At 33.4% G+C, this 20,876-nt stretch overlaps 3 protein-coding genes across 7 annotated transcripts in view; 2 read left to right on the forward strand and 1 right to left on the reverse strand.

Moving 5' to 3' along the window:
- The window catches only part of LOC110994261 (sodium bicarbonate cotransporter 3), a 40,510-nt gene extending 32,964 nt beyond the window's left edge, over window positions 1-7,546 (forward strand). Inside the window, exons 5-15 of one of the 3 annotated variants that reach the window (XM_045629773.1) lie at window positions 890-946; window positions 1,164-1,646; window positions 1,714-1,833; window positions 2,447-3,513; window positions 3,584-3,736; window positions 3,835-3,984; window positions 4,056-4,721; window positions 5,077-5,319; window positions 5,589-5,785; window positions 6,487-6,583; window positions 7,190-7,546. In XM_045629773.1, coding sequence (XP_045485729.1) covers window positions 890-946; window positions 1,164-1,646; window positions 1,714-1,833; window positions 2,447-3,513; window positions 3,584-3,736; window positions 3,835-3,984; window positions 4,056-4,721; window positions 5,077-5,319; window positions 5,589-5,785; window positions 6,487-6,583; window positions 7,190-7,276 — 3,320 coding nt within the window. In that variant the 3' untranslated portion in view covers window positions 7,277-7,546. Of the gene's footprint in view, window positions 1-889; window positions 947-1,163; window positions 1,647-1,713; window positions 1,834-1,999; window positions 2,075-2,446; window positions 3,514-3,583; window positions 3,737-3,834; window positions 3,985-4,055; window positions 4,722-5,076; window positions 5,456-5,588; window positions 5,786-6,486; window positions 6,584-7,189 lie in introns of those variants that run through there. The other 2 variants (XM_045629775.1, XM_022260809.2) reach the window with 2 other exon arrangements.
- A 1,677-nt stretch (window positions 7,547-9,223) lies between these two features.
- On the reverse strand, window positions 9,224-15,952 carry LOC110994197 (elongation factor G, mitochondrial). Its single transcript, XM_022260717.2, has 11 exons — window positions 15,723-15,952; window positions 15,463-15,606; window positions 14,943-15,262; window positions 14,312-14,550; window positions 13,616-13,995; window positions 13,085-13,323; window positions 12,684-12,845; window positions 11,583-11,701; window positions 10,572-10,784; window positions 9,921-10,122; window positions 9,224-9,444 (listed from the first exon to the last, which is right to left on the reverse strand). The coding sequence occupies exons 1-11, from the start codon at window positions 15,795-15,797 to the stop codon at window positions 9,300-9,302; spliced, it is 2,238 nt and encodes a 745-aa protein (XP_022116409.1). The 5' UTR covers window positions 15,798-15,952; the 3' UTR covers window positions 9,224-9,299.
- A 1,355-nt stretch (window positions 15,953-17,307) lies between these two features.
- The window catches only part of LOC110994199 (leucine-rich repeat and calponin homology domain-containing protein), a 52,362-nt gene continuing 48,793 nt past the window's right edge, over window positions 17,308-20,876 (forward strand). For all 3 annotated transcript variants that reach the window (XM_022260719.2, XM_045629685.1, XM_045629686.1), the window contains exon 1: window positions 17,308-17,534. In XM_022260719.2, coding sequence (XP_022116411.2) covers window positions 17,345-17,534 — 190 coding nt within the window. In that variant the 5' untranslated portion in view covers window positions 17,308-17,344. The remainder of the gene's footprint in view (window positions 17,535-20,876) is intronic.

Raw genomic sequence — 20,876 nt, forward strand, 5'->3', positions numbered from 1 at the left:
AATATGAAAGTTAGTATTGCTATTATCGAATACCAACGCTGATGCCAACTTTCAAATATATCGAAGGAGTTTTATTTAGTTGTGTTTTTACGTAGGAGGATTCCCTTTTAACCGAACTTGGTTTAGGGAAAATAGTCTCTTGTCACGAAAGTACTGTACTATAATATAAACAGCACGTTATAAACACGGGACAATGAAACAAACAGTTTTAATGGAGTTGTGGTGGCATTAAGGCTTTTGTGGATTATATTCAGAGTTATTATGCACAATGACCTCATTATCATACCGTAATGAAGCTCTTTACATAATAACAGTACATAGGGCTAGCTAAAGGCTAAAGTATGTACGTGGCGATAGAAAATTACATAAATTTTAACTTTTAAACTTCGTTTTTCAATTCAAATATGTTATAATTATAAGATTAATTGCATTTGGATTAACGATATCATTTGTAGTCTTTTAGAATTAGTCGTTTCAGTTATCGAGTATAGTACGTATTTAAAAGTGAGATGCAGCAACTCTAACATTTTTAAAAAACTGCATAAAAATGCAATTCCTTTTAAAATAAAAATTAGTAAATTTACTTTGACTATCGTTAGAAGTCATCTCTCCAGGGGTGTGAATATTGCAATCCGTACAGCAAAATAACATTTAAAACAGAGCAAATACTGTTTGAAACATGTAAAAAAAGAACAAAACAAAATATTTATACGATATTGTTTTGTTAGGGTTACGAAAACATTATGATATGCCTTGACGAAGTTGAATTAGTTTGAAGTTTTATTACACATAAAATAAGCTTCTATGTTTCTTATAAGACTAACTCCTTTACCGATACACAAATATGTTATTGATAGCAATCCATTTGCATAATAAATTCGATTCGTAGGCTCCGCAATAATGGCCCGAGTTAGAAGACTGAGCGTAACAGATGACGGCGAAACATGTAAGCTAAATTGGGATCAAATTTTATCGGTTTTGTTAGAATCATATCACATATGCCATCTCATGTTTCAGCATGACTTAGATATACTAAATTATTGTGCATGTTTATGTCAGATAAGATTTTCTTACTTGCTCATCTTCATGTGAAATATCCCTTTTTGCCTTTTTGAGTAGGTCGTGTCATTAATGGATTAGTTTTGATATGTTTTATTTTACAGTGACACCACCTGCGCAAAGAGTCCAATTCATACTTGGAGAAGATATCGACGATTCCACGATGGTCTCTCATCCCCTATTCTCAGAAATGGAAGAGCTCGTTAAAGATGGTGACGAGCTTGAATGGAAAGAAACAGCTCGTTGGATCAAATTTGAAGAAGACGTTGAAGAAGGAGGCAATCGGTGGTCGAAGCCCCACGTTGCCACTCTATCTCTACACTCACTTTTCGAACTCCGAAGTTTAATACTCAACGGATCCGTAATACTGGATATGGAAGCAAATTCTTTAGAACAAGTTGCTGATAATGTACTGGATAATATGGTTATGGATGGCTTTTTAGGTTACGACAGTAGAGACAAGGTGAAAGACGCTCTTTTACGACGACACAGACACCAACATGAGAAACGAAACCATAATAATATGTCTAGGCTTCCCCTTATACGTTCATTGGCAGACATCGGAAGGAATCATTCATCCTGCAAAAGTAAGTATATATTCGATAATTATATTACAATAATTTCAGTTTATGTACTTGGATGTGGCGATAACAGATTTACAGGATAACGATCCTCGAAGCACCAGCTCCAAAAGCTGTCGAGGCCCAACGACAAAACCTCACACCGCTCTTCTTCATGCAAGTGACACACGAGGATCTTACCTAGCTGTTCCAGGTCAGCACAGAGTAAATATGTGCGATTAATCACCACGCACGCTATTACCTGTGGTGCACTTGGCTCGTATTAAGCTGTACATACCACATTACGCTATAATACTTCTCTTCCAATTCAATGCGTGGCATATACATTATTATTTGTTACAATTGGCATTATATTCCAGTGGAAGAGAGCAGTACAAGCAGTGGACAGTCTCAAAAAGGAGATATTGGTCGTTTCCTAGGCATACCACTCGCGGGTAACCGCTATCGTTAATATTGATGTTTTTTCCTACTCTATGGCCGAAAAAAACGGCCTCTATGTTTCAATGTTTTTTTTTGTATATATTCGATTCATAAGCTACATGCTAGTTATTACATAGACAGTTAAATTAATGTGAAAAATTAAGCTTTGCTCATGCTTTTTAAAGACATAAATCTCCTTCGTATTCAGGATGCTACTATCAAACCTACGGTTACACTTGAGCACATCCATCATACATCATGAATGTTTATTAAGAAACACTTTATTATTTTAAACACGCTTTTATATCTTATATATTTTATATACTCTTTTTAAATGCATGTTTATTCATATGAAATACAAAAATATACAAAAGAAACATTTTCAGGTGTACCTCATGACGAAGGTATGATTAAAAGCCCAAGTAGTGGATCTATGCAACATGGCCACGATATAACATTGAACGGAGATGTAAACCATAAATGTAACACACACTTTATGCGCAAAATCCCACCAGGAGCTGAAGCTTCAAACATTCTCGTGGGTGAAGTTGATTTTCTTGAGAAAACATTATCTGCTTTTGTCAGACTCAAAACTGGTACCATCATGGGAGACCTAACCGAAGTACCGGTGCCAACACGATTCATGTTTGTTTTACTTGGCCCACCTAATAGTAACTCTAGCTTTCATGAAATCGGAAGAGCAATGGCAACACTTATGTCAGATGAAATATTTCACGAAGTCGCATATCGCGCAAAGAAACGCGATCATTTACTTGCGGGTATAGATGAATTCCTAGATGCAGTGACAGTCCTACCACCGGGTGAATGGGATCCCGCTATAAGAATAGAACCACCTGCGGCAATTCCATCTCAAGATCCACGAAAACGTCCAAATGATAATAATATGAAAGAAGAACCTGATGAAGAAGAGGAAGAGCAAAGACAACGTGAAGAATCTGGTTTAGCTAGAAGTGGTAAATTATTTGGCGGTTTGATAAATGACCTGAAAAGAAAAATGCCTTGGTATTGGTCAGATTTTAAAGACGCATTGGCCTTACAATGCATTGCATCTTGGATATTTTTGTATTTTGCATGTTTGTCGCCAATCATTACATTTGGAGGGTTACTAGGCGAAGCGACTGGTAGAAATATGGCTGCAATGGAATCTCTAGTGAGTGGCTTCGTTTGCGGTATGGGTTATGGCTTGTTTTCAGGACAACCATTGACGATATTAGGCTCTACTGGTCCTGTATTAGTATTTGAAACTATTGTTTTTGAATTTTGTAAGCAAGTAGGATGGAACTACATGTCTTTTAGATTTTGTATTGGAACTTGGACCTCTATCATACTAGTAATACTAGTAGCGATTGATGCTAGTGCTCTAGTATGTTACATAACAAGATTCACTGAAGAAAATTTCGCTACATTAATAGCATTCATTTTTATATACAAGGTAAGATCATAAAAATAAAACGATCCTTAAAAAAGTTTAAAAACAATTACTACGCAAAGTTTATTTTCAGGCCGTCGAAAACGTTATTTCAATAGGAAAAAAATATCCACTAAAGACACGCCCTGATGAGATACTCAATTATGAGTGCTACTGTTTGCCAAGTAATTACTCAAAGGTTCCCGAACAATTTAATTGGACATCCGTCGACAAGGAGTTGTGTAAAGTAAGTAATCTTGTTTGTGACAATATTGTGTCATCGTATAGAAGTACAAAATGATTACAACGTTGAGCAGACAATACACAATGACCTTCTCTTTTCAGTTTTATAATGGGACGCTGGCTGGCGGTGGCTGCGATACAAAAGTTTACGTGCCAGATGTATTTTTAATGTCCATCATATTATTCCTCGGAACATTTGCAATTTCTATTATTCTAAAGGATTTTAAGAATTCTCTATTTTTTCCTTCGAAGGTATGTTAAACTGCATAAAATATTGTAAGTGCGATGTGCGAATGAATTTACGTATTGTATTATTGTTTCAGGTCCGTCAAATAATAAGTGATTTTTCTGTAATCATAGCGATTTTATCTATGTCTTTCTTGGATTATAAAGTCGGAGTTAAGACACCAAAATTAGAAGTTCCTTCAGAGTTTAAACCAACTTTGCCAAGTAGAAATTGGGTGATCACTCCGTTTAATGGCAATCCCATATGGTCAGCGCTTGTGGCCATTTTACCAGCATTACTGGGAACCATATTGATATTCATGGATCAACAGATAACTGCAGTTATTGTGAATCGTAAAGAGAATAAATTGAAGAAAGGATGTGGTTATCATCTGGATCTCTTTGTTCTGGCAATTTTAATTCAGATATGTTCAATAATGGGTTTGCCTTGGTTTGTAGCTGCAACTGTGCTCAGTATAAACCACGTCAATTCCTTAAAAGTTGAATCAGAATGTGCAGCTCCTGGAGAAAAACCACAATTTTTAGGAGTAAGGGAACAAAGAGCTACTCATATAATGATCTTTATAACAATAGGATGTTCCGTTTTACTAACACCAGTTTTAAGACACATTCCAATGCCCGTATTGTTTGGAGTATTCCTGTATATGGGTGTCGCCTCCCTTAAAGGTCTTCAATTTTTCGACAGGATTTTGATCATGTTCATGCCACAAAAATATCAACCGGATCACATGTTCCTTCGGCAGGTTCGTTTTATAATATAACTTATATAATATATAATATAACTAATATACTTAAGTGCTTAATATACATAATATAATATATATAATATTAAGCACTTAAGTTATATTCTTCAACATAATCCTGATCCTGGCAACAAGATGTGTGAATATTTGAAATTCTGTTTAAACTGTGTTGAGATATCGGTCCATAAGTATTCCAAAGTCTCTTTTATCTCATCAGTCAATATATCATTAAAATGTGACTAAAAGTACCTTTTTTAATGTATGTTTTCTTTCCTCGAGAATTCTAACTTAAATATAATAATCCTAAAGTAACCAAATACTGATTAGTAGTGATAAGTGATTTATCAATTTACAGGTGCCAATTCGAAGAGTTCACGTGTTTACAGCTTTACAATTGACATGTCTGATTTGCCTGTGGTTGGTTAAATCGTTTTCTTCCACCTCAATACTATTCCCTCTCATGTTGGTAGTCATGATTGGTATTAGAAAAGCCCTGGACCTATTTTTCACCAGACGTGAATTAAAGATCCTCGATGACGTCATGCCCGAAATTACAAAGAGAAGCCAAGACGAACTTCGTGAACTCGGCGACGGAGAGGTGGGATGGCATGCAAAACTGTTCGCATTTTGTCATCGAAGCTAGTTATGATGATTTTATCATTCGTACGTAGTTCAATCAGATTTAGATTCTTTAGACCTTCGAATTTGTTTTAATAAAATCGATGTTTTGTTTATTATGGTTTTTTATTAACATCTACCCTACTACTATCGCTAGCAAAATCACCATTCACGTAGCACACATGCACAGTAAAATTGGTTACTTCGGAATGTTTCCTACTTAACAATGCTTAGGCTCTCCAATTGTAGGATACAACAAAAAGCAATCCACCCGAATTTCAAGAAAACCTACAAATACCTTTAATAAATGGAAATATTATGAATATACCTTTGGCTTCGATTAACATATCGGAAGAGATGAACAAAACAGGAATTTGGAAGCAAGTGAATAATAGTAATACGACAAAAGCACCGAGAGAGTTTAAAAGTAAATCAGGAAAAAAAACGTAAGTTGAATTAATAAATAATTAAATGCTTTATAAAATTACCAACACAGGGCAAAGTAATATCGCCTTTCCAGAATTGACGGCGGGCCTACTGTGTATTCTACGTACTGTGTTCTAATATAATCAAATCATCAAAATATGTTACATTAGAAAACGCTATGTTTTGTATAAAAGTAGCCTGTAATGTCTTAAAATTAATCGATACTTACATTGTTTGCATTCAAGATATTTAATAATCAGTTTGATTGCCCGAACCTTCTATGTAAAATTATATTTCGTGTACCCTCTCGATACCCCAGGCATCCCATTATTCCATCTGTCCCTCTTTTCCGTAGAACGCGTTTTGGTCAAAGCTCACCGATGTCCAGATTAAGCATTCTGATAAACGAGCTAAGTCTAAGATATCCATAGTTGCTCACCTCACACATTAAAATCAATTTTTGTTTATTGTTTTTTTAATTATTCGTATTTTTTGTTTTGTTTAATGTTTGTTTTAATTATTATTTATTACTTTATCTCTTCGTGTATATCATGTTTGCCTATAAATGCTTGTCAGATTAAAAATAGTATTTTGTGATTAATTTACCGATGTTACAGTGTGCCTCGTATTGACAAGCTTTATAAATAAAAAAACATGTTTATTTAATTAAAAATAAAGAATACACTACTATTATAATAACCAGGGATTTTGAATATTTCAGGAACAAACACAAAAAGTTAATGTCAAAAAGTTTTCAAACAGAGGTGGAGAGACGTCTGTCCACGATGGATGAGATCGAGGAAGATGATTCAATGAAGGTGTGCGTCAATGATACGAAATTCTAGTGTAGCACCAACGACTCGGCATTGCCGCATGACACGGTACCCCATGCATGCATATTGCAAACGCCTAAAATGCATTTTTGTTTATATTATTGCATCATAGCCATACAAGTTACCTATATAATATCAAAACCCGGGCGGTTATGCGATACTGTACAGAAATGACGACTGTGATGAAGCAGACAACTGTCTTTTACTGATAATGTTTCTAAACCGGCAAGTAGAGAAAATAGGACTTTCAAAAACTCTGTTTGGTGCGTATCCCACGCTAGCTACGGAGACTTAAAAGATTCCGAGGAGACAATCTACTCTTATAGTCAAAACTCAAGATGATAAGCCATGCTTCCTACGGAAATATAGATGAGTATTACCTTCATTAAACACATGGATTTCTAGGGCGGTGATCGAGGGAGCAACGTTTAATAACTATCTTATTATATTTTCTTTATATGTATTAGATTTATACTTTTATACTGTAATCTAGAACTAATTGTATCTTTGTTTATGTTGCATGTTTGCCTGGTTGCATGCTTTTTTCCGTCTCTAGCGTCGACTGCATCCTAAAAATGTATTGATTTACAGAGCGAGCTACTAAAGCGAAGAGATTCTTGGAGCATTACGAAAAATGAGTGCAAGAAAAATGGAATTTCGACGGAAACATCGGTCTAATTATATTTTGATGTATTTTAATATTCTTAGCCATAAATTAAGTTATATTTTTGAGACAGTCATATTCGACACTGAACTTATAGAGCGATGTATTTTTTTATTGCCAAAATGTTCAAAATATTTAGATTGTTTTACATATATTCAATAACCTAATTACTATCAAGGAAATGGTTACAAAGAGCCGCACCGGAAACCAAAAGTTGTCATCGACCCTTGTATTAAAATAATTGGTTTTAAATAAATACAAGCTAATATTCAATTTCATAAGACATAGTGTTGTCTTTTATTAACATAGCTTTTACACATTTAATGAAAACAATATTTTACCGGATTGAAGCTATGTATTTTTATTGTAAACTTATAATTGTAAATTATGTTAAATAATTATAAGTTTACAATACAAATACATAGCTTCAATCCGGTAAAAAACGGTTTTCTTTTAATGTGTAAAAGCTATGTTAATACATATTTAAATTCAATAGACATTCCTAGATTCGACAAATTTCGTCTATCATCTCCCCTTATTCTACCCTAAATAATTTTAGTGCATATTTATAGTGAGTAGTTTAAAAAAACATAATTTTAGTACGGTTATGTATGTAAGATATGATCCAGCACAAACTATACAAGCAATTATATAGATGTAAGTTGGAATGTTTGAATGACTGGTAATCCTCTTTACTGGAAGGACAGGGAAGAGTTTATATGTATACTCAATTGTAGTGATTTAATATCTCGGTGTTATATCTTAGTGATAAACCTCTTTTAACTCCCCATATACGACGTAGTTATAAAGTGCCAATAGCTAAACACCATTAATGTTAACTAAAATATAAATGTGATTTTGTAATCTATGTTAGTATATATTCTGTATGGTATAATAAAACTAGATATTATAAAGCACATCTCTGAGGACGTAACTTCGATCCCCGACTTTCTATCTAACATCTAACACACGCATGATAAAGGAAAACATAGTCAGAAAACTAGCATCCCTTAAACCCAAGTCGACGACGTATGTCAAGGACAGTAAGCTGACCTACTGAAACTGTCTATAAATTAAAAATTATCAAAGAAACGGATGCCATCTGAAGCCAAAACCTATATAAGGTTGGAGAGCCACTTGATTGTTATAAAGCGAGTTGCTATGGCAACGATCATATCTTTTGTCGAATTACCCAGAATATCTTCTCCCATTACTGTTAGTTTTATGAACTCTTCTGTATAATTCTATATTGTCTTATGTCCTATAAAAAACTTGTATAAAACGAATTTATTGCGTTGTTTCTCGCTACAGCTATCGTGGGCTGTTGAATACTCGGAACTTCGAGTTATGTAACAACAGTTGCATCTTGATTTATGTAGTTTACCGATATCCGTCTCCACTTCTCTAGTCCTGGCTGGGACATTTAGTTTAGTTTTTAACTACTAATCTTAAGGAGCTCATTTGCTCATTATGCAATTTAACTACTAAACTACTAAACTCAAACTATCATTTGATATTGTCAAATGTCACGTGTCAAAAGTATAGCGCAATTATTATAGTCGCACCGCTAATGTTAGTCCCCCTAGTTCAAGTCGAGGTTTTAAGTAGTTTTTGGTTATGGGTCTGATTTTATTAAACCATATAATTAAGTTAAGTCGCCTAATTTAAGTTTCCTTTATGGAATAATTGTACCTGTTTGGTTGTTTGTTACGCTTTCGTCTTAAATGTTAAGAATAAATGTTTTAATAAATGTGTTTGAATTTATTTTGTAGTTTAGATTTTTGAGTATTTACAAAATAGATTTATCAAATTCAGTTCAAAGTTATCTTTTTATCGTCTCTGAATTAAACAAAAAAATCATTTTCATCAGATTATAAGCTATCTGTAAGATCTGTTCAAGTTAAAAAAATCAAATTTTGAGGTAACAAACTGAGAGATAGTTAAATAAATAAAAAACAACAAATCAATAATATGTATATTAATTTCATTTCACTATACTTATAATAAAATAAATTAATCTAAACATTGTCTAGGCGGTTAGTTATTCTTCTTCTTCTTTTGGTCTGGTAGAATTCCCATTTCCTCTTGGTACTTCCTTATAAGCTGTTCCTGTACATCCGGGAGGCAGGGAGAGTAACGACTGTACTCCATACTAAACTCACCTTTTCCTTGAGTCATTGATCTTTAAAAGAAATCATATAGGAATTGTTATTATACGAAATTAGATGTTTTATATTTAAAAAAATCACAATTACAAAAATGTCTATCATGTGATTATTGTAATTTTAATTATAGCAAATATTAAAATTACATCGACGAAACTTTTCAATTAATTTGTGTCAAAGATTTGTACATAGCCATAGATAGATGTTTACTGTTTTTTTAATTGACATTGTATTTATATGTTTATACTTTCTTGCTCTTGACATTCTAAAACAACAAACTTTGTCTAGTCATATCGGGTGACACACACACTAATGTGTTCATAAACTATAGCGTTACCCTAAATCCGGCCTTTCTGTTACCATGGTTACATGGTACCAACAAATGGTAACCATGGTAACAAGCTTGACAGTAGTGAGTACATTACATACGCATTATCCGTGCAGGCCAAGAAAGGGAGAAAAAAAAAAAAAAGGCGCATTATTATAATCTCACCTGAGTTCGCCAGCATATCCGAACATATTATTCAAAGGCACTTCAGCATATATCGTAGTCCAGCTATCGCTACCCTCGGTGCCTGTGATGATGCCACCCCGTTTGTTCAATTGACCAATCACCGTCCCATGGAACTCATCCGGTGTGGTGACTTCGACGAACATAATTGGCTCAAGGATTTGCCACGCGCCCTCTTGGAATACTGTAATGTAATTGATTATTGTATCTACATACAGACAAACGATTTGATTTTTTGTAGATTAATTGTAACATGAGAGAAAAAAAATGTAAAATGTAATGCTTGGAATTCTAATTACCGAGACAATTAACATGACTTTATTCAATTTATCGAGTATTTTTCATGGGACCGGAAAATAATGTCAAATTATCGACAGACTTTGGCTTGTTCTCTTCAAAAAATGTAAATCCTTTTTTTCTCAAACAATAAAAAAAAATGTTATGCCAAATACAATGAGAGAAAATCTATGCTAGATTCATTTATTTAAAATGAAAAAAAGACAACACTGGTACAATGCAGATAGAAAGTTTGATGTTATATATTTTTTTTTAATTAGTCTCGAAAACGTTTTTCGAACGACTGTTGAAAAACAAACGCGTGTAATTTTTTGAGATTAATGGACTTTTCCTTACCTTCCTTAACAGCTCCCTTCGCAGCCAAGAAGAAAGCCAATTCGCTGGAATCCACCACATGGTGAGCACCATCTTGGAGCCGGAACTTGATGCCAGATACTTTGTGACCCGATAGGAATCCCTTTTGACAGGTATCCAGGAATCCCCTTTCGATACCGGGAATGAATTGCTTGGGAACGTTAGTTCCTATTGTTTCGTCCACAAATTCGAGCACTGAAATTTAATAGCAGACATTACTTATTGGTACTACGGCCGGGAACAATTAAAAGCTTTGTAATTAACTGTTTAAATAAATAAACCGCGCCAGCATGCTTATGTCATCCATGCCAAATGGTTACCATGGTAACGCGTACTGTGTGTATTTAAATCATATTTACTAATGGATTTAGCTTTAGCGTAGCTTTTCGTAGAAGTATTCCCGAACCAATTCCAAAAAACCAAGAAGAAAACGGGCAGAAGGCTAAACGATGTTAGGTAGACTCCTAGACTCACATTGCCAGAGGTCCCGCGAGTGCGTTACCGACCTATCAAGAATTGGTAGGCTCTTTTTTTGAAGGACCGAATCGAAAAGTCGAATTGGTACTGCAGTGGGCAGCTGGTTCATTTAGCGGTTCTGCGCGGAAAAAACTCAGTTGTGGATCGCCGGACGTCAAGGTTGGAGTTTCGTATCCTGCCTTGACGTCCGAAGATGAACGTGTCAACAAATAAAGAAACCTACTACCACCACAAAGTTTTACTAGCTGAAAGAAAGGGTTAAACAAATCATAAAATTCTAATTTTAAGCTTTGTATAATATTGATTTGTATATAGGTTAGGTTCTTTTACTGCATTATGACACCCTAAAACTGACAAATTCGTATAAATCAAATTCGTTTACTCGTTATTTAGTGCGGTATGAAGGCGGAGCGAAGATTTGTATTTTTTGATGAAGTTTCCGCGGTACAACAACTCAATACTGAAGTCAGGATGGCTACGCATAGGTATGGTTGTAACGAAATTTGTAACACTTACTTGTATTCTGATGTGGTGGTAATGGCTCCAAAATACCTACAACCCTGGCGTATTGCCCCGCCCCACCAGACTGCTTCTTGTGAAGGTAGTCGAAAGTACATGGGGACATCATTGTCTCTCTGAAATATATATTATTCAAGGCTCATTCTTATAGAAGATAAGTGTAAAATGAACTTTTTGTCAAAAATAATACTTCTGAGAGAAAATAGTTTAAATGCCTTTTTTATTGTCAACACTGTTTTCATATGCTGATTTTATTTACAGTGAATCATAATATCTGTTTATATAATTTATTTATTTTGATTATTAATACTTCGCTGCAGAAACATAATAATTGACATTATTAAATGAAAATTATTGCAACTGGCAGCTTTCGAGCGAGCGAAAAGTAAAATGAATCAAATTAGATCAGGCAAGCAAGACGTGAAAAAATACATAATACATACAGATAAAACTATAATATGAACAAACAAACACTAAAAAGAACACTATATGAAGAAGAACAAATGCACATTAATCACGATAATTTTAGATTAATTAGTACGAAAGTTAGTGACAATGTGGACGGGTAATGTTTGTACAGAAGAAATTTAAAGGAAGATAAAAAGGAGCTAAGCGAAGGGAAAGCTAAGGGACGGGAAGTAAATTATATACCCTCATAAAAGACAGTCAAAATATCTATTTATTAACTTTGTTTTAGCAATCCTTCGTTATTACTGCTTAATTTTGTTTTAATTACACATCACAAGTATTAAAAGGAAGGTAATTAATATACAAAGGCAGCAATCAAGAAAATTATTTTATAAAAATTATTTAAAAGAGTTAAAAATTAACTGTTATTTCTATACTAGAGCAATGATAACTTTGACACAAGAACTACTTAGAGATTATTGTGACAAACATACTACTTACTAAAATTAAACATAATACCGACTTTTATAGCTTTTTTTTTATATAGAACAGGGGCCAAACGGGCAGGAGGCTCATCTGATGTTAAGTGTTACAGCCGCCCATGGATACTCTCGATGCCAGAGGGCCCGCGAGTGCGTTGCCGGCCTTTTAAGAATTGCGTATAATGTCGCTTAAAATAGGGCAAATTACCTGAACGCCACCTTAGGTTTTCCCAATTCAACAGGACAGTTGTACTCTCTCTCCATTCTCTGAGCATAAATCTCTAAATGCAACTCTCCCATACCAGACACCAGTGTCTCTTTATTGTCACTGTCATAACGAAACTGGAATGTCGGATCTTCTTTTGTGAACCTGAAATGTTGTGGGAATATTCATATTGGTACAGATACCAGTAAACTTTTTAAGTATATAACAAGGTATTGGGGTAAACGGAATGACAAAAAAAATATTAACTGATTAAAACCTGATTAATTAATAAAAATCATCAACTAAAAAGTAATAAATATTTATAAAAACTCGCTTAATTAGGTTTTATAATTAAGAGGTACAAATATATTTCAAATTAATAATAAAATAAAAATTAAACATACCTAGCAACTGCTTTGGAGAAATTATCTCTATCCTTATTATTCTTAGGTTTTATAGACATAGAAACAACTGGATCCGGCACATGTATGGATTCCATTGAGAGTTGTAGCTTGCTATCATTTACAAATGTATCTCCAGAAGCGCAATCTACGCCAAACAATGCAAATATATCACCTGCTAATACCTCATTCACTTCTTCCATATTGCTTGAATGCATACGGACAAGGCGAGAAATTTTTACCTGAAAAATTAATATTTTTTTTATAACATATTTGTTAATATAAACATTTCTTGATATTTGGGTTATGTAAAGGCCATTTGATAATGGATCTGTAAGAATATTTGGTAAAGGTGGCTCACATTTATATTATAAAACTACATTACAACCAGACAATGACACCATGGTAGAAGATCAGTGTACTAAAATACAATATATACATATATAGATTTTTTTACACACATATATGTATATATATATGTGTGTGTAAAATTGAAAAAACAGAGGAACAAGCAGTATGTGTTTAATTAAATACCTTCTTTCCTGTTCTAGAATTGAAAATATTTTCACCGCGCTTTAGCATTCCTTGGTAACATCTCAGATATGTCAGCTGTCCGAACTTGCTTAACTCTAACTTAAAAGCCAAACCAACAAATGGTTTAGATCCGTCTCTCTTTGGGTCCAAAATCACTGTTTCTCCCTCATCTGATTTTTTTTCACCCAAAATGGCTGTATTCTCCACTTCACCTGGGTGTGGCAGGTAATCTAATACTGCGTTCAGAAGGGGTTGGATTCCCTTATTCTTAAGTGCTGTTCCCAAAAGTACAGGGGTAAAAGTTCTCTTCAATGTGGTACGGCGGATAGCCTGCTTTAATTCTGGTAATGTTGGTTTTCTTTCTTCTAAAAAGAGCTCCCCTGGAATAGGAATAGAAATTATAATAAATAATTAAAAAAAAATAAAAGTTTGAACCTTTTATTTGAAAAAACACAAGCTTTTCATGAAGACTAGTCGTTAAAAAAGAATTAGCAGAAGCTTTTGCCTATCCAACTTAAAAAAACACATGTTTTAAAGAAATGGCTATTTATTTGAGAGATTCAAAATTTCACAAAAATATATAGCATTTTGACATATGGTATTTAGTTACTGTAACTCTTAAATAAGACTCAACTCGAATCTGACACTAACCATCCATATCCAATTAATAAGCACATGACACTATAAAAAGCTTACCTAAAGCTTCATCAACATTTGACAAATGCTCAATTAGTTCATGTCGTTTTTCATCAACTTCAGTTCTTCTATCTTTGGGTATTTCATCCAACCTTACAATTTCACCATAATTTCCATCAAAATAAACTGCTTTTTCTTCTACCAGATCTATAATTCCTTGACATTCTTTCTCTAAGCCAATTGGTAGGTGCAAAAATGCAGCATTATGTTTTAATTTAGCTCGCATTTGTTTGAGAACTCTGCAATTCACCCAATATAAAATTAGAAAATAAAGAGATATGTAGTACGAGTATGAATACATATATTATGACAAGAAATATCTATTAATAGACATACAGAGTAAAATTTAATAAATTGTATATATATATATAATTTATTAAACAAATTCAATTCATTCAAAAATCATTTATTCATGTAGGTAACATAATGTACACTTAGTGACGTCAAAAATGAAATATACATTGAATGCTTCTAATTTTACATTTACTGCCAGTTCTCAAATCAAGGGCGTAGAATGGAAGAGAAGAAATGGCAATAAACTCTGCCACTCTTTATAATTGCTAAGTTTTTTCTTTTTTTGTATATTATTGTAGTTATTATAATAAAAAATTTCAAACAATCAACTTTTTACCTCTCAGGATTTGCTGCTAATCTATCCAATTTATTAATAAATGCCAAACATGGTACATCATACCGCTTCATTTGCCTATTAACTGTTAATGTTTGACTTTGGACCCCACCTACAGCACACAATACCAATACAGCACCATCTAAAACTCTCAAAGCTCGTTCCACTTCTACTGTGAAGTCTACATGTCCTGGTGTATCAATAATGTTGATATTGTGATCTTTCCATATTGTATATGTAGCTGCTGATTGAATAGTAATTCCTCTTTGTCTTTCTAATTCCATGGAGTCCATGACAGCACCAACATTGTCTTTGCCTTTTACCTATTAATTTAATTAGTAAGTAATAGTAATTTACATGCATTTTCTTATATGAGAACCATTGTTATTATGGCAACTCATTTTAATATTTAAAAAAGCTAAAGCTTCCCAGGGAAAGAAATAAATTGTATCCTAGTCTAAATTAAATTAAAACGAATGCCACTTTAGTGCCAATAAATTACTATAGTAATAGAAGACCATACCTCATGCATCTGATCAATTCTTCCTGTATAAAATAATACTCTTTCCGTAAGAGTAGTTTTGCCAGAATCTATGTGTGCTGATATACCTATATTTCGAATTTTTTCCAATTCTTTATGTTCGGCATATTTAACATATGATGAAAACTAAAACAAGTACATACTTATTAGATAGCATAGATGTAAACTTCATTTTTCATTTGATATTACCAACTCATTTTATATTAAATATTTTTAAATCTACGAATGAAAATTTTATATACCTGAAATTTTGATAACCTTATAGGTTTTGAAATCGTTTGTAGATGTCCTATTCTTAAAATGTTTAAGAAAGTCATTTTGATTTTAAGAATTTTTTCATGTACCTCTTAAAAATATTTACATTTAGATTAAAATTTATATGCGTAACATTTATCAAAGTATTAAATTTTATAAATATGATAGAAGTTAGAACTTGGTAAATTCGACGATCGGTCTCTCTTTTTACTACTTCATGTCTCATGAATTCTTTAACCTTAAAAATCACTATGACAATTGACAACTGACACATACACAGCACATTATAGTACTGATGAAGCTATTCGGATGTAACAGACTGAACAGGAATCGACACGATGATCGGATTTATCAAAACGTTTAATCGGTTAAAGTTATCTTTACCAAATATATAGTAGGTTTCAAAAAATAAGTCACTAAAGTTATTGAGGATGGACTGTTTATAAACTGAATCATAAACATGCGTATTGCGATCATTCATTTACGTCATTACAATTCTTTTGACCACAACATTGAAATCGAATCAATTAAAAGATATTCATAGAAGTTAACAGTGTTAGAGGTAAAATATGTGTTTAAGTCGTCTATTACAGTCGTTGGGGGATAAACACAAAACTGTTATAGTTGGTGCGTCGAATAGTAAAAACTTCTTTAGAGTAGCTACATGCCAAATCAGACACTTTAAATAAGGGCTTTTTTATAAATATGGTCGTCTTCTATAACTATAAAAAATATTTAAGGAATTAAGCTTGAGACTAAGAAAATATGAATGGTTAAAGACTATCGGCTTAATAGTCGACTGCCTACTATAAGTATAATATATCTGTGGTACTACTGAATTTTTCGTTTCTTTTCGTTTCCTTTTATACGACATATACTACAGCACACTCTTTTAAATTGTTATTGGATTTTTCCAAAAATCTTAACTTTGCCACCTAGCAGTATAGCTATAGAAAGGCATTTTTTCATTGGATATCGTTTTAAAAGACACATTGAGAAACAAAATTAGAAACATTAACAATAAAAACCCTGAATCCAAGGCAAAAATAAAGATATAACCTATACATATTTACTGTCATCCATTATCGGGTATGTCTTATATATATGTATTGCTCTATAACTCTATTAAAAGCCACGTTTTATGCAGATTACTGTCAATAATTTTAAATTTTCTTACCATAAAATATCCCACTTTACAATAGTAATTTAATAATAATTATAAGGGCCTATTTCACAATGTAAGGATAAAGTACCAAATAGCTATGCAACACATAAATTATTCGAAAGATAAAAGTTCCGAATATAATACTTCGCGTTTCACTATGAATAGCCGACGCTGAGCCGTGAAACGCAAAAAATACTGTTTATCCTACCAATAAGTAATAAATAGCTTATTTGGAACTGATCCGGACATTGTGAAACAGACCCTAAGTGTACCAGGATCTAATGGTATATTTATTATATTCTGTCTGAATACTTTAGCCTGCCCGTAAGACGAATAGTAATAAAAAAACCATCGCGAGAATGTTGGCTCTACTGTAAAATGTTTCCTGCGTTTCGAAACATTAAATGTCAAAAAATGTCAGTTTCATCTTAGTTTAAAAGGAATATGGCCGTGTTAGGCCAGAATGTGAGTGTAAATATGAATGGACACAGTAATATTCATAGTCAGTTAACAAAATCATTAGAAAGAATTTTGGAAGATGCTTACTTAAGTGGTGAATTAAAATTAAGCGGACGCAAATTACGCGAGTTTCCAAAACCAGTGAAGTTTGACTTGAGTGATACAGTTATTGCTGGTAAGTCCCTAATGATTTTATAAATAGGACGTCTTTTTAAAGTATTTATTTATAAAATTTATGTGAGAATGTGTTACATATTATTTTTTATAGTCTACTGTAACACATCAGATTATTTGTTATTGTTTACACCGGCTATAATATTAAAAAAAAAAATAAAAAAAAAAAAGAAATAAATTCGTTATTTGATTGGAACAATGCTTAAATCTTTAATCTTAATAGCAGTTGCTTAATCTAAAATTGTTTCGACGAGAAATGTTATTAGTTTCCTTACTATAAGTAATTGTAAATCTCAATAAAATAATATTGTAACAACTGTTACCTATTATAATATTAAATATGAGGAATAACTTTAACTGTGTTACTGGATAGAAATATATTGTATAACACATATGTGTTAAACAGATATTTTGCAAAATTTACCAATTTAAAACCATGAATTATTTTAAGTATTAAAATAAAATTATTTATTGGTATCAGTAATAAATTAATCAACAATGCCATCATAACGAATGTTTATACATCAACCTATGTTAAATATTATACAACTATATTTTTTCTATTTAGGAAGTAGTCATCCTATAATGCAGCATTGTTGCATGATTTAATTTTATCAAATTAATATAAGTTGAAAATTTATATATTAAAAATAAGATAAATCATATTGGCATTTGCATATCAGCAAAGCTGTAGTTGTCTAATAAAAAATTATATTATGCATAAAAAAAAGCAATGATAGTGATTCTTATAAATCATCTTAAGTAAAGCAGAAAAAAGCTGTTTGTCAGCACTCATGAACATTTGTCTCAAGTGGCTGTTGTTGTTAATATTGGCACTGTGTATATACTAGTAACTTGTTTAGAGTTTACTAATAACTTTCATTTGTAACTTTCTGTTATTAAATTAATTGAAGTTGTGTCATTCATCTCTTGTTTGAATACTCATAATGGGGCTTGGGCACACAATTGCACAGAGAATAATGAATTTTAAGTTTAAAAATACAATATCTAAGTAAAAATTAATTGTATCCAAAACAATGCTAGATATCCCATACACCATTATGGTATTCACAATAAAGAAGGTGACAGGATTACCTTTGCTTGGTTATATTGATCAGTGATAGGAATTAATTAGAAGTGAATGATAACATGACGGGAAACCGAATTATATCTTATCTTGAATAATGTGGTCATACTGTACCTATATTTACAACAGATACAATCTCTATTTGGCTATAAATAAAGTTTTTGTGATTATAGTATTGTCTTTTATTTACATAACTTTTACACATTTAAAGAAAAACACTTTTTTAACGGATTATAGATATGTATTATTATATTTAAACTTATAATTATTTGTACATAATTTTAAATTTAAACCGACGTTTCGCGTGCTTTACAGCGTGCGTGGTCACGGTGACTGAAGACAAAGGTGTTAAATGTCAAAAAGTATTACAGCTGCAGAAAATGTTGTGTTATCTGTATTTATTTCCCCGGAGTTGGTATCGACTAAAAGATGTAGGGTTTTTGCAGAAATTGCTCACGGTGTCCTCCATTTTCGCGGGTTGTTTATTTTGAGATTTTAATTTGGATATTATTGGATCCCAGGTGTTTGATAATTTTAGGCCGTCCTCTCTATTGAAATTGGCGTGTTTTTTGATTTCAATGGCTTCGCGTACCAATCTTGGGAAGAATCTTTTTTCTTTCGCAAGTACTTTCGGTTGGTCAAAGCGTATGTAGTGATTAGGCCTATCTAGTGTGTGTTCACAGACTGCTGATTTTGTGTGTCGTCTATGTCTTATGTCCGCGATGTGTTCCTTGAGTCTGCTGGACATATTGCGTTTAGTTTGCCCTATGTAAGACAGGCCACAGTCGCAATCCAGTTTGTATATACCTGCATCTTGCAATGGGGTGTTACTTTTGATTGGTCTTAGGAATTGCTGAATCTTCTTGTGCGGCTTGAAAATTGTATTAATGGAAGCTCGTTTTAGGACCCGGCTAATTCTATCTGTAACTCCCTTCACATATGGCAGGTAAGCTGGCTGGCGAGGAACTGTTTGTGTCTTGTTTTTGTTTCTGTGATGCAGCCGGGGGATGCGCAACTTGTTTCGGTGTAGCACCTGTTTGACATGCTGTAGTTCCTCCTTGAGGTGGGCCGCATCACAAAGACGTTGGGCTCTCTGAAACAAACATTTACCGACAGAGAGCAGTTGTGACGGGTGGTGGTGGGATTCACCATTGAGGTACCTATCTGTGTGGGTTGCCTTTCTGTGTATTGTGTGACCTAGTGTGCCATCTGCTTTGCGTATAATTAAAATGTCCAAAAAGGGCAGACAGTTGTTGTTTTCTTTTTCAACAGTAAATTTAATGTTCTTGTGTATTGAATTTAAATGCGCTAGAAATGTAGATATTTTGTCATTGGGGAGTACTACAAATGTGTCATCGACATATCTCTTGTACAGTCTAGGTTTAACCGGGGCATTGGCCAAAGCTCTCTCCTCAAAGTCCTCCATGAAGATGTCAGCGACTATAGGTGACACCGGAGAACCCATGGCTACTCCATCAACCAGCAAACCGCCAAAAAGAAACCTCACCTTCGCTGAAACAAAGGCTCTCGCGGATCTAAAGGCGAACGAAGATTTGGTAGTACTCCGAGCTGACAAAGGGAACGCAACCGTTGTTATGGATACGTCGGAATATGAAAGCAAGATGGCTCTCCTCTTAAACGATGTCAATACTTATAAAAAAGTCGATAAAGATCCCACAAACAAGGTAATAAAACAAACATCCAGCCTTCTTACTAAATATTCTAAAACACTATCACTAGATGTTAAATCCTTAGCAACAGCCTGTGTAAAACCTCCAAAAATGTATGGATTGCCAAAAATACACAAACTCAACAATCCTTTAAGACCAATAGTCAGTCATATCGACTCACCCACATACAAATTAGCCAAACACTTAGCATCAATATTATCCCCTCTCAGGGGGCACACTAGTGCTTATGTCAAGGACTCTTACCATTTTGTGGAAACATGTAGAGATCTCAAATTACTCCACAACGAAACTATGGTGAGTTTTGACGTTGAGTCACTATTTACAAACTTACCACTAAATGACTGCCTAGATATAATTTCAAAAAGACTTAAGGAACAGAACATGTCACCAGATTATGTAGATATTGTAAAACACTGTCTCACATTAGGGTACTTAATGTGGAAAGATGAGTTCTATGTGCAGGTTGATGGAGTAGCCATGGGTTCTCCGGTGTCACCTATAGTCGCTGACATCTTCATGGAGGACTTTGAGGAGAGAGCTTTGGCCAATGCCCCGGTTAAACCTA

The sequence above is a fragment of the Pieris rapae genome, chromosome 10 (genome assembly GCF_905147795.1).
Source record: "Pieris rapae chromosome 10, ilPieRapa1.1, whole genome shotgun sequence".
Taxonomy (NCBI): Eukaryota; Metazoa; Arthropoda; class Insecta; order Lepidoptera; family Pieridae; genus Pieris; species Pieris rapae.